The following is a 14,383-nucleotide window of genomic DNA, read 5'->3' on the forward strand; positions in this document are numbered from 1 at the left end:
CAAATAATTATTGTTATGCTGAGTTGGAGGAATTATGTATCACTATATACATGTTGTCATTTTAATCTGAATCTGCAGAGTAGATTAAACTGTCAGATGAATGTACTTCAATAAAAGGAGTAGGAGGAGTACAAAGTTGCATACAAATAGTAATACTCAGGTTTAGTACAAGCACCTCAAAAATGTTCCTGCAACAAACATGTCAAACCTGCAATTCCCCCTTCCGGCCATCCGGTGGCGGTATGTGAAGCTGGTTCGAATTTACAACACCAACGAAGAAGAAGAAGCTATCTGTGGTGTTAGCAAACCCACAATAAATAAACAGGAACAACTAACACGGTAGGTAATGTTTCATATTGTGTGACGAAAAAGATAAAACATTGTGTATTTTAAGGTATCCAAGCGGAAATATGTACATCTAACGTTTTCGTTGAGTGAGCATACATCTCACGGTTTAGCAACCTGGCTAACATTTGTTAAACAAATCACTTGCTAACCCAATCGAGCAGCACCATTTAGTCATACAATTGCTTTAACGTCACGTTTCTTATTAAAGGTAATGTCAGCATTTCAACCAGGTTTACCAAAGCATTTAGTTTCAATATTCTTCTCAGTCTAAACCCAACATTCTATTTTGTATCGCGTTAGCGTCATTACGAGCCATGTTTCTTCACAATAAGAGTTTGTACTAAACTAAAGAAATTCGTCAATTTTGAGACACATTTTTATGTATGAGACATAAAAACACAGCAACATATTATTTGAAACTGGAATGATACACTTTTTTATTCGGCTTCCGTTTCATGTACTTTAACTTTTTAATGTAATGTTCATATTACAATAAAATGTGTTCTGGTCTAACTGCCTTCTGTCAGAAGTTCCTTTTAAAATGACAGATTTTCTCATTTCAGATTTTGTGTGTATCCACACTTTTTAAACATCATTTAAAACCGAACCAAACAGAAATATAATTCCACCTTGTTATTCAGGAGACAGAAAAATAGTAGACCATTTTTTAAAACGGCTTCAATATACCGTTTAAATACAATGTTAAAATCTACTACTACACAATCTGTTCTGGTCCAATTAACTGCCTCCTGTTATTTTTAAAACAAGCGGTACTGGTTTAGTTGAAATTACAGATGTTTTAGATGCCGTTAAATGCTGGAACTTTTATACATTTCATCAGTTAACACCGAACTCCATTCAGAAATCGACCAATTCAGAAATGCATTTTTATTAAGGAGACACCAAACATACATTGTCTAAAACTGGTTTGATTCACATTTCTACTCGGCTTCAATTCAATTGACTGTAACTTTTCAATATAATGATAACATTTCACACTTTTTTTCTGGTCCAACTGCCATGGCCCTTTCCGTTAAAATTACAGATTTCTTAATGGAGTTTTGTGTGAATTAACGCTGTGATAACAAGACTCTTACCTGCAAAACCCTGAAGGTAGCAAAATGTCAGCGGATACTAAGATTGCCGAGCTGCTCACAGAGCTCCATCAGCTCATCAAACAGACCCAGGTAAGTGAGTGACATTGATTAATAGTTAATAAACTCTGATTAAGGTATGACATGTTAGTAATCATGCTTAAAGTTAACCAAATCTAAATAATAATGTCTTCAGGAGGAGAGGTCACGCAGTGAACATAATCTGCTCAACATTCAGAAAACACATGAGAGGATGCAGACGGAAAACAAAAGTCAGTCGCCACATCATCACAAACTCCACTTCCACAACACCGAGACATTTATTTGATTTTCATTTTTCTTTCAACTGGTTGGTTAGTTGCTGATTCAAACCAACATTATTGACTTGTCTCCTGCAGCTTCTCCATATTACCGCACCAAGCTCAGAGGACTGTACACCACAGCCAAAGCAGATGCTGAGGCAGAGTGCAGGTGAGTGGACGCCTAACACCATGCACTTTATTAACGTTCATTATATCATTATAACATAGTTGAAGCCATAAATCGCAAACAAAGAAAATACATATAAAGTATAATTTCTTAGTATTCTACAAAGGACCTAGTTAATGCAGACTGTTTATTCATGGCAACAAAAAAAATATATATCTTGTTTTACAACCTATCCTTGTTTTGCAACCTATCCTATCATTTTCCCACACACAATGGCCCTTTCTCATTTCTCTAACTCCCCTCCTCGACTCCTATCCTCGATACTTAGTCCCGCCCACAGGAGATGCGAGCGGAGGAGCCGAGGAGAGAGGAGGGGAAGCAGCAGGCGGTTAGAGAAATGAGAACTCCTCTCCTCTGAGCGGTCATTTTAAAGAGACGTCCATTAATGATGACAGGAGGCACAGCAGCCTCTGTCTGATGGACAGATGTGTTCATGACGACTTATATATACTTTGATTCATTCACAGTGCGGTATAATGAGACAATAACAGGCTACAGATGCGGACACACACACACACACATATATATGTGTATTTACAGGGTTGGGTTGTAACGGAATACATGTAACGGCGTTACGTAATCAGAATACAAAAATCAAGTAACTGTATTCAGCTCGCGTTACATTTGAAAAACGAGTAATCTGATTACAGTTACTTTCGTAAACCTGAAGTGAATACATTTGGATTACTTATTGGAATTATTGGTGGAAAGATTTCCTCTCAACATTTAATATTCATTACTAAAGGTACAGCCGAATCATCACAGCGCACAAAACCTATTACCGCCGCAGATGGACCAAAAAAGGGAGCGTTTGAAAAAAAGGGGCGGGTCCGCTCAGTGAAACAATAACAACGAAACATGGAGGAACAAAAGTCTGCGTGTGTGTTGTGTGTGTGTGTGGTGTGTGTGTGTGTGTGTGTGTGTGTGTGTGTGTGTGTGTGTGTGTGTGTGTGTGTGTGTGTGTGTGTGTGTGTGTGTGTGTGTGTGTGTGTGTGTGTGTGTGTGTGTGTGTGTGTGTGTGTGTGTGTGTGGTTAAAACACATCAGCCTGCGGTCGCTCTTTAGCCTTATGATTCTGAAGGTAAACACAGTGAAAGGCGGTGCGTGAAAGGCGGTGCGTGAAAGGCGGTGCGTGAAAGGCACTGCGAGCTCGTCTTCTGAGTTAACCCTCCCGCTGCCTCCTGGCGCTGCAGAGATGTCATGAAGTGAAGGAGGTGTTCCTTCTATAAAACAGCTGTGGGCAGCAGATACTGTGAGAGTCACGGACATGAATTCATAGATCAAGGCAGACTGGTGCACACTCTCCTGTTTTGCCAATCCGGTGCTTAAACAAATATAGCTCTACACCCCTGGCCGAAATGTCCTTAAAATGAAGTCCGAGTTCGACATTTTAATTCATGTCCTGCCAACACTGGCAGGACAGAAGGCGACACGCCCGTTCTAAGCCGTGTCCCTCACCTCACGTCCCAAGCTGCATCCCCAAAACGTGTATTATGTTGTTACATCGTTTCAGATGTTATGTTTCAGTTGTGCTCTTGATAAGCCATTAAAACAGTAAAACACGTTCAGTTTCCTTTTGCTTTTTGTGTCTCCTGTTCACCAAAACATACCCATCTGTGATGGAAAAAGAAAGTAATCCAAAAGTAATCTGATTACGTTACTTTTTTAAGACACGTAACTGTAACTGTATTCGGATTACTTTCAGAGCCATGTAATCAGTAACTGATTACATTTACAAAGTAACCCTCCCAACCCTGGATATTTATATAAATATATACAATTTCAGAATCAAACAGAGCACTCTCATAATAACGTAACACTATCGGAGACTGGATATCCCCCCCCCCCTCTCCCCTCTGGTCGCTACAATGAGGAAAATAAATGACGGGCCAAAAGTTTTATTTACAAGTATTAAAAGTAAGCAGAGGACACCAAACCAACTGAGACCTGTCTGTCCGCTGCATCCACGCACTGTACAACACGCACACCTACACACTGTACCACACACACCTACACACTGTACCACACACACCTACACACTGTACCACACACACCTACACGCTGTACCACACACACCTACACGCTGTACCACACACACCTACACGCTGTACCACACACACCTACACACCAGGGTTTCCGCTAGGATTTTTTCTCGCCGGTCAAATGTCCGGGCAGAATTTATTTTACCGGACTAATTTGAAACTTACCGGTCATATTTCAATAATAATAATAGTTGTGTAGCAGAGTTTCCGTTAGCAGGTAATTACCGGACTATGAGCAGATATGCTTCAGTTTAAAACTCATTTTTTATATTGCTTCAGTTTATAATCGTAACAGATCGAAAAATTCAGATTCATTTTTCAATAAATGATTCCACAAACAACAAACAACATAATTATTACATTCAAACAAACTACTTGTAGTAGATAACGTACATTATTCAGAAGTTTACATCAACTTTGAATAATAACACGGGAGAAACGGATCCGCTCTTTTCCTCTCTCTCTCTCCTGACAGCACATCAGTTTCTCAAGCAGCTCCTGCAGCTCGCTAAACAGAGGGCGGAGCTTCAGGTGATCCTGCAGAGCTGCGTGTCTCGTCAGACTCAGCAGCTGATCTGATCTCTCTCTCGCTCCGTTACACTTCACTCGCGTTTATGTCCATATCGATCAGACCCAGCTCTCCTGATCGGCCTTTATAGAGAGCACCGATCAAACTATTAAGAGTGAATATCGGCCGATAATGACCGGCGGCCGATCGATCGGAGCCTCCCTAATTATTACCAGACATTTTGACCGGCAGGTTTTGAATTTACCGGTTTTTTATAAATTTTACCAGCTAAAAACCGGTAATTACCGGCTAACGGAAACCCTGCTACACACTGTACCACACACACCTATACACTGTACCACACACACACTACACACTGTACAACACACACACCTACACACTGTACCACACACACACCTACACTGACTGTACCACACACACCTACACGCTGTACCACACACACCTACACACTGACTGTACCACACACACCTACACGCTGTACCACACACACCTACACACTGTACCACACACACCTATACACTGTACCACACACACCTATACACGGTACCACACACACACCTACACACTGTACCACACACACCTACACACTGTACCACACACACCTATACACGGTACCACACACACATCTACACACTGTACAACACACACACCTACACACTGTACCACACACACCTACACACTGACTGTACCACACACACCTACACGCTGTACCACACACACCTACACACTGTACCACACACACCTATACACTGTACCACACACACCTATACACGGTACCCACACACACCTACACACTGTACCACACACACATCTACACACTGTACAACACACACACCTACACACTGTACCACACACACCTACACACTGACTGTACCACACACACCTACACGCTGTACCACACACACCTACACACTGTACCACACACACCTATACACTGTACCACACACACCTATACACGGTACCACACACACACCTACACACTGTACCACACACACCTACACACTGTACCACACACACCTATACACTGTACCACACACACATCTACACACTGTACAACACACACACCTACACACTGTACCACACACACCTACACACTGACTGTACCACACACACCTACACGCTGTACCACACACACCTACACACTGTACCACACACACCTACACACTGTACCACACACACCTACACACGGTACCACACACACACCTACACACTGTACAACACACACACCTACACACTGTACCACACACACCTACACACTGACTGTACCACACACACCTACACGCTGTACCACACACACCTACACACTGTACCACACACACCTACACGCTGTACCACACACACACCTACACACTGTACCACACACACCTACACACTGACTGTACCACACACACCTACACACTGTACCACACACACCTACACGCTGTACCACACACACCTATACACTGTACCACACACACATCTACACGCTGTACCACACACACCTATACACTGTACCACACACACCTATACACTGTACCACACACACCTATACACTGTACCACACACACCTACACACTGTACCACACACACCTACACGCTGTACCACACACACCTACACACTGTACCACACACACCTACACGCTGTACCACACACACATCTACACACTGTACAACACACACACCTACACACTGTACCACACACACCTACACACTGACTGTACCACACACACCTACACGCTGTACCACACACACCTACACGCTGTACCACACACACCTATACACTGTACCACACACACATCTACACGCTGTACCACACACACCTACACGCTGTACCACACACACACACTGTACCACACACACATCTACACGCTGTACCACACACACCTACACACTGTACCACACACACCTACACACTGTACCACACACACCTATACACTGTACCACACACACCTACACGCTGTACCACACACACACACACACACACACCTACACGCTGTACCACACACACCTACACACTGTACCACACACACCTACACACTGTACCACACACACCTATACACTGTACCACACACACACCTACACGCTGTACCACACACACCTACACGCTGTACCACACACACCTACACACTGTACCACACACACCTACACACTGACTGTACCACACACACACCTACACGCTGTACCACACACACACCTACACGCTGTACCACACACACACCTACACGCTGTACCACACACACCTACACGCTGTACCACACACACCTACACACTGACTGTACCACACACACCTACACACTGACTGTACCACACACACCTACACACTGACTGTACCACACACACCTACACACTGACTGTACCACACACACCTACACACTGTACCACACACACCTACACACACTGTACCACACACACACACCTACACGCTGTACCACACACACACCTACACGCTGTACCACACACACACCTACACGCTGTACCACACACACCTACACACTGTACCACACATACCTACACACTGTACCACACACACACCTACACGCTGTACCACACACACACCTACACGCTGTACCACACACACACCTACACGCTGTACCACACACACATACACACTGACTGTACCACACACACCTACACACTGTACCACACACACCTACACTGTACCACACACACCTACACACTGTACCACACACACCTACACGCTGTACCACACACACCTACACACTGTACCACACACACCTACACACTGTACCACACACACCTACACACTGTACCACACACACCTACACACTGTACCACACACTGTACCACACACACCTACACACTGTACCACACACCTACACCTGTACCACACACACCTACACACTGTACCACACACACCTACACACTGTACCGACACACACACACCTACACGCTGTACCACACACACCTACACACTGTACCACACACACACGCACATGCAGTTCCTAAAACAGGCTACAGCCGTTGTGTATTTTATTATACACAACGGTATAGCACTAAATGGTTTTAGACATTTTTAAAATATCGACTCTTTGTTTGTAGATATCTACTAAACTAAAGCAAACAAAGAGAGTAGGCCTGTTATACTGAGTGATATATATTTTACACACTGCTCTGCTTTCTGCAGGACCTCACAGCTGTTCTCACTGTAAACATCGCGTACCGATGAAAGCAGTTAATAAAATAATATCCAGGGGATGCATGCAGAGCTGTCATTGGCTGAGATAGGTCCGGCCGTGCGTCACATCTCTGTTCCCGGAAATGCATCCGCGAAGGAGCCGTGGAGGACCGTGGAGGACCCATCAGTGTCTCTCGGTTATAGCTCCTCCAGAGAGCCTCCTCGACGCTCGGTGCTCGGTCCTCGACGTGCATTTAGAGAAATGAGATGTCCTTCAACATGGCGCGCTAAAATTCATTTCCGGGTCACTACCGGAGGACCGAGGAGTCGAGGAGGGGGATTTGATGAAATGAGAAAGGGCCAATGTGTTCACGGACCGTCAGAAATCTTCAAACCAGACTGTCACTTGTATGTTGTTTCTTCTGTGTGGCACTACATTTGGTCTGTGATGAATTAGGGTTGCCAGAAACTGACCATGATCAAAATCGATTATTCGGCAGCCCTGGCGAATAATAATCGATTATTCGACCGACCTTTAGTTCATCTTTAGTCGCACGTGTGAGGGAGAGTGGGGGCGGGGTCGGTGTGTAGCGTGCTGCAGCAGCAGTCTGCTCTGCACGCAGGCTTCCTCCAAGTTTACAGTAAAACAAACTGGTGGTGTGACCAATGACAATTATTAATACTATTACTATTATTAGCATATATATATATTTATATATATTTTGGTTGAAACTAAGCCAAAAAAAAACATAAATAATAAAAAAATAATCGAATAATCGCTGGCATCCCTATGATGAATACTGTGGCTTTTAATGGATGCTAGAAACCATATTTTGTTTTAACTTAATCTTTTTTATTTCTCACAGCATTCTGCGCCATGCTCTCGATAAAATTGCAGAGATCAAGTCGTTGTTGGAGGAGAGGAGAATAGGTATGTAACAAAGATATACAGTAATAAAATATAACTAAAGCTTGGAAACAAAAATATAACTCCGTTGTGATATCCTAATTTAGGTTTAAGTTGGTAATGTTTTAAAGAGAGTTTATGAATTACATTTAAAGCCACTAATGGAGTTGAAATGTTTGCACGCAGCTGCTAAGATGGCGGGGGTGTACAGCGACAGCGACCCTCCCAGGAAGACGATGCGGCGCGGCGTCCTGATGACGCTCCTCCAGCAGTCTGCCATGACGCTCCCTCTGTGGATCGGCAAGCCGGGCGAGAGGTAGGAGGAGATTACATGCTGATTTCCTGTTCTCTCTACAAAGCTACGGATCATAATCAAATAGGCTTCATTCTGCTAACCAAATGTTCAACATTCGTCCAGGCAAAGAGACAGTAAGGCTTTTCTCACAGATGGAAGATACTCTCACGCCACTTTATAGAGATGCTGCTCTGCACACACACTAACTACTTGCTCAAATAAGTTGTGGATAAAACTCTTCTCATTGTTGCTCTCTGTGGATAGCAGAAACGATGTGGCACAGAGAGACGCTAAACTACCTCAAAGAGACATAAAACAAACTTAAGGAGACACAAAACGACTTCAAAGGGACATGAAATTACTTCAAAGAGACATGAAACAACTGAAATACATCAGACAACTGAAAAAATATATAAAAATACTTCAAAGAGACGTAAAATGACTTCAAAGAGACACAACACTATCAAAAGGAGACATGAAAGACTTTGGAGTGACACAAAACGACTTCAAAGAGATTGACACATAACTCACAGTTGACAAAAGGACTACAAAGGGACATTAAATGACGACGGTAGATATCTAAATGCCCAGAGATGCTGCTCTGCACACTCACTCACGGCATTCAGAATAAGTTGTGCACTAACCTCATTACTGCTCTCTGTGTCAGCCCGCCCCCTCTGTGCGGGGCGACCCCTGCCAGCAGCGATTACGTGGCCAAACAGGGCGACAAGGTGGCGGCGAGGGTGAAGGCCGTGGACGGAGACGAGCAGTGGATCCTGGCCGAGGTGGTCAGCTACAACCACTCCACCAACAAGTGAGAAACCCATCAAATGCTCATTATGTACCATCACATTATTACTAGAGCCGGGACTCGATTAAAAAAATTAATCTAATTAATTAGAGGCTTTGTAATTAATTAATCGAAATTAATCGCATTTTTAATCAAATATACATATTTGACCTGAGAACAGTGAGAAGCAATTTCCACATGGATTTTACTCCAAGTGGTCTACAGTCGAGTGCAATCCAGTGAGCCATTATTTTCTCAGACGTGGATCTTATCCTGGCCCTGAAACCAGTCATCTGGTTGAGTGTGGGTTGGGTCAGGGTGTGGTTCCGTGCACTCGGAGTCGGGCTAACGTCCACGCTAGCTGCTACATGCTTTGCATTTAGGTGATACTTTAGGCTTGATGTGCTGCGGTGATATGCAAATTCTTTTTTGCATAATTTGCACACAACCGTGCTCTTATCGACGCTTCCATCCGTCCGTTTTTTAAAACAAAATGTCCCATCCACGGGCCGACCAAAGCGGTCTCATCAGCTTGTTCGTTCATGTTTGACTATTGTTGTTTGAAGTCCCATGCTGAAGTCATGAACGTTAGTTGGTGCTCCAGTATAATCGGTACGCCTGAAACTCATCCAGTGAGAAACGTTCCGCTGTGCAAAAATAAGTGCGATTAAAATGCGTTAATTTTTGTGTAATTAATTAATCTTAATTAACGCGTTAAAGTCCCGGCCCTAATTATTACACATTAAAATGTACTCATAATGCAGATTGGCTTCTTTCAGTGTTTTACTATTACATTATTTGTAAGTGGTAACGTATTGTCGGGCTGCAACTGACAGTTATATTCATTATGGCATATTTCCCCCTGATGTTCTTTATAAATAGATGGTTTTTTTCTTATATTCCAAGATGATTTGTTTAAATATCTTATGTTGCCAATCAGTCCAAAACACACACATATTTACTTTAATATGAAGACTATCTATATTTGAGAGGATTAAAAGAGCATTTCTGGCATTTCTTTCATGAGAAGGACCGTAATCGATGTTAAAGCAGTTATTGTTGCAGCTTTATGGACATTGGTTAAAGTGTGAACTGCTTATTATAGCAGTTTAATCTGTAGCAATGCATTATATTAGTTATCGTATACTTGTAGAGTTACTGATAAAATGATGATGTTTAATTCATCTCAAACATGTACAGGTATGAAGTGGACGACATCGATGAAGAAGGCAAAGAGTGAGTTTACATTTACCATCTCTAATACGTCATATTATTATAACTTATATTATAAACCTCATGCAGTGTTCTTCCTCTACAGTCTTCTCTCTTACCTTTATCCGTTTCTACTTCTCTTTATATTTGAATCCTCCATCTTTTTCCTTACATCTCTTTTTTCTCATGTTTGCTTTTTGAGTCTTTGTCATCTCGTTCATGTGAAGGCTTTATATATATTTAAATACACGCCTTGTATTATTACATCACCATGTTGTTGTTCTTCCTCTGAAATGTTGGTTAAAAGTCAACATTACCAGGTAAAGAGAGTCAACTGAATATTCTGCTCTCTCCTCTCTCAGATGTTTGATTCTAGACAGATGCTCAAATGTTTTTGTCCAAATTGTCAAATGACTTGCGTTTTTCCACAACCTAACATTTGTGTTATTTGACCTCCACATAAAAGGGAGCAAGGAGCAAATCCTTTTATTAGAGAAGCTGGGGCAAGACACTGGTTTGACTTACAAATAACAACTATTGAAAGAATCAAGCAATCGTAGAAAGCAGCTGATCATCTGAGGGTTGATTAATAATAATGATGAATACGCAGCTTGATAAATATTTGTCATTTTTGTTGAGTCCAAAAGTAAATCTATTGTCGCACCGTATGTGTATCCGTTAGTAATTAATAAAAAGGATTTTGGGAGAATCTGTATTATCTGGGTCCAGTTTCCCAAACTGTGTGTGTGTGTGTGTGTGTGTGTGTGTGTGTGTGTGTGTGTGTGTGTGTGTGTGTGTGTGTGTGTGTGTGTGTGTGTGTGTGTGTGTGTGTGTGTGTGTGTGTGTGTGTGTGTGTGTGTGTGTGTGTGTGTGTGTGTGTGTGTGTGTGTGTGTGTGTGTGTGTGTGTGATCAGGAGACACACTCTGAGCAGACGGAGGATCATCCCTCTGCCTCAGTGGAAGGCCAACCCGGAGACGGACCCAGAGGCACTGTTCAGTAAGGACCAGCTGGTGCTGGCCCTCTACCCCCAGACCACCTGCTTCTACAGGGCCCTCATCCACACCCCCCCACACAGGGTAAGACTCAGAGCTGTGGTATTATTCGCAAAGGGTTAACATATGAAGCCAAAGTTAGGTCATCAATATAGAGAAATATTTGCCAAAATTGTCAGCATGACGTGGAAACCCAATGTTCATGTTAAATAAATGTTTTACTGGGAACATGGAAGGATTACTGAACTTCAAAAGGACACAAAAAGAACCAAAACCGACAGAGACAAAGAGCAGCTGCAAGAGACTAAAAATGACCACAAAGACATTCAAAATGACCACAAAAAGACACCTTTAGAAACAAAACACAAAGAAACACATAACGACTACAAGGATGAAACCCTCTTTAATGGTAACACATGCAGAGCACACAGTGACATTTGGCCTCTGCTTTTAACCCATCCTAGTACCAGGAGTAGTGGGCAGCTATTGCACAGCGCCCGGGGAGCAATGGGGGTGAGGGGGTGTCCAGTGCCTTGCTCAAGGGCAGGAGGTGAACTGAGACCTCTCCAAGTAGCAGTCCACACTCCATATTTAGGTCTGGTCGGGGACTTGAACCGGCGACCCTACGGCTCCCAGTCCAAGCCCCTACTGACTGAGCCACTGCCGGACAATATGACCACAAAGAACGACTACAAAGAGACATACAACTATTTCAAATACACAAACTAGTACAAAAAGATGCAAAACTGCTACTACTGTCCTCACGACAGTAAAGCTCCAGGTACTAATCCTGCAGAGTTCACTCTCATTGGTCACATCCAGAATAGAATGATGGGTCTTTTTGTTTCATGCCTGAAGCTTCTTCTCACTAAAAAGACTCACCCTGGAGCAGACTGTCCCCCGGCTGTCGGGCCCCCACACTGACCTCTGTGTGTTTGTTCGCAGCCTCAAGACGACTACTCGGTGCTGTTCGAGGACACGTCGTACGCAGACGGCTACTCCCCCCCGCTCAACGTGGCTCAGAGATATGTGGTCGCCTGCAAAGAGAACAAGAAGAAGTGACCAGCGACGGGAAATCACAGATGATTTCTATTTTTGTAGGAAAAGATGCTCGGAAGTACTTGTCTAAAAAATCGAAATAGGCTTTTGGAGCCGATTCACCAGGTCATAAAACACCTGAACAGACGTTTTAATACTTGTCATCTTTTTAATGAGACTGTCAATATCAGCACCAAGACCATGAGGAGTGAACCTGAACGTCTCATTGGGAGAAAATGTAACTGTGTCCAAAATGATACTGCATACTGTAGTCGTGTGTTCACAGGGGAAAAGTGACAAATAAAGTATTAAAGTGTCGATACTGACCATTTTCCCACAATGCATTGCACAAAAGCGCTGAAGGAGCTACTCACAGCTAGAACAAGGGTATTGCGTATTTGAAATATTACTGAAAGGATTAATCGTATTTAAAAAATAGTTGAGAATGATGTGTTTGTAGATCAGTTCATTAAATAATAGTTTAAACTGAGAGGAAAATGTGAAAAACTTGTTTTTGAACAGACAAGACACTAATAAACTAAAACAGTGAGGAATGCCACATTGAAACAGTCAAACAAATGTGGAATAAGATATATAGTAGGAGTTATACATTCAAATAAAACTAGATATTGCAGGTATTCTAACGCAGAATACAAATAAAAGAAGATGGAGGGGAAAAAAATATTAGACGCCCGCTTCCATTAAAGCTGACCTCCTTCAATTGCTTGTGTAAAACTGCTTTGTGTTTATTTATTTTGTAATTATTGCAGTAACCAAATGAAATGTATATTACTGTATGCATAATACATTTGGACACAGAAGTTGTATTTTATTTGGACTTTTTTCCCAGCCAGGAGCAGCATCTAGTGGCCAGTAAAGGAACGTTGTACTCATAAACCTGCGGTGGTTGATCTCCCTTTGAGAGCCTAAACTGTTTATTTTGTAATTGTAAAGAGTTGATAATTGTTGTGTGAAACAGAAACAACGATGTTTTCATGCATCACTGCTTTGTGTCTTATTGTCCATGTTCTATTTTTAATATTCTAATACTTCTAGCCCACTACATTTCTCTGGCAGCTTCAGTTACTTTGCACATTTAGATTTCTACACACTAAATGTAGGAATAGTTTATTAATGTCTAAACTTTTTTAACTCATTATACAAAACCAGCTATCACGACAAAAACGGAGACAACACCATGATTTAAGTTTAAACAATATTTTATTTAGCAATTTAAATATACAGATGGGATGTGATAATCGGCAATCAGTAGCAGTGTGTGATGAGCATGAGTGAAGAGTGGGTGTCAATGTTGTGAAGTGCAAAAGGATAAACCAACAAAACCAAAGTCTGTCTGTAACGGCTGCCAGGAGTGAGGAAAGCTGAGTTTGATTAATTGTTACCTGCAGGGGAGAGGCAGAGACACTCAATGATGTCCCGCACGTGGGCATCATAGCTGAATATATTTGTCATTTGACAGATGATTCATGTGACAAAATGTTTGACGTTTGAAGTTATTTTTCATGTAAAAA

At 42.4% G+C, this 14,383-nt stretch overlaps 1 protein-coding gene across 1 annotated transcript; it reads left to right on the forward strand.

Annotated features, from left to right (window-relative positions):
• The first annotated feature begins 215 nt into the window (after positions 1-215).
• On the forward strand, positions 216-13,851 carry sgf29 (SAGA complex associated factor 29). Its single transcript, XM_034089846.2, has 10 exons — positions 216-339; positions 1,462-1,535; positions 1,639-1,714; positions 1,841-1,913; positions 8,483-8,547; positions 8,710-8,839; positions 9,486-9,632; positions 10,809-10,844; positions 11,735-11,897; positions 12,759-13,851. The coding sequence occupies exons 2-10, from the start codon at positions 1,470-1,472 to the stop codon at positions 12,873-12,875; spliced, it is 873 nt and encodes a 290-aa protein (XP_033945737.1). The 5' UTR covers positions 216-339; positions 1,462-1,469; the 3' UTR covers positions 12,876-13,851.
• Positions 13,852-14,383: the final 532 nt, after the last annotated feature.

Source organism: Pseudochaenichthys georgianus, chromosome 8 (assembly GCF_902827115.2).
Source record: "Pseudochaenichthys georgianus chromosome 8, fPseGeo1.2, whole genome shotgun sequence".
Taxonomy (NCBI): domain Eukaryota; kingdom Metazoa; phylum Chordata; class Actinopteri; order Perciformes; family Channichthyidae; genus Pseudochaenichthys; species Pseudochaenichthys georgianus.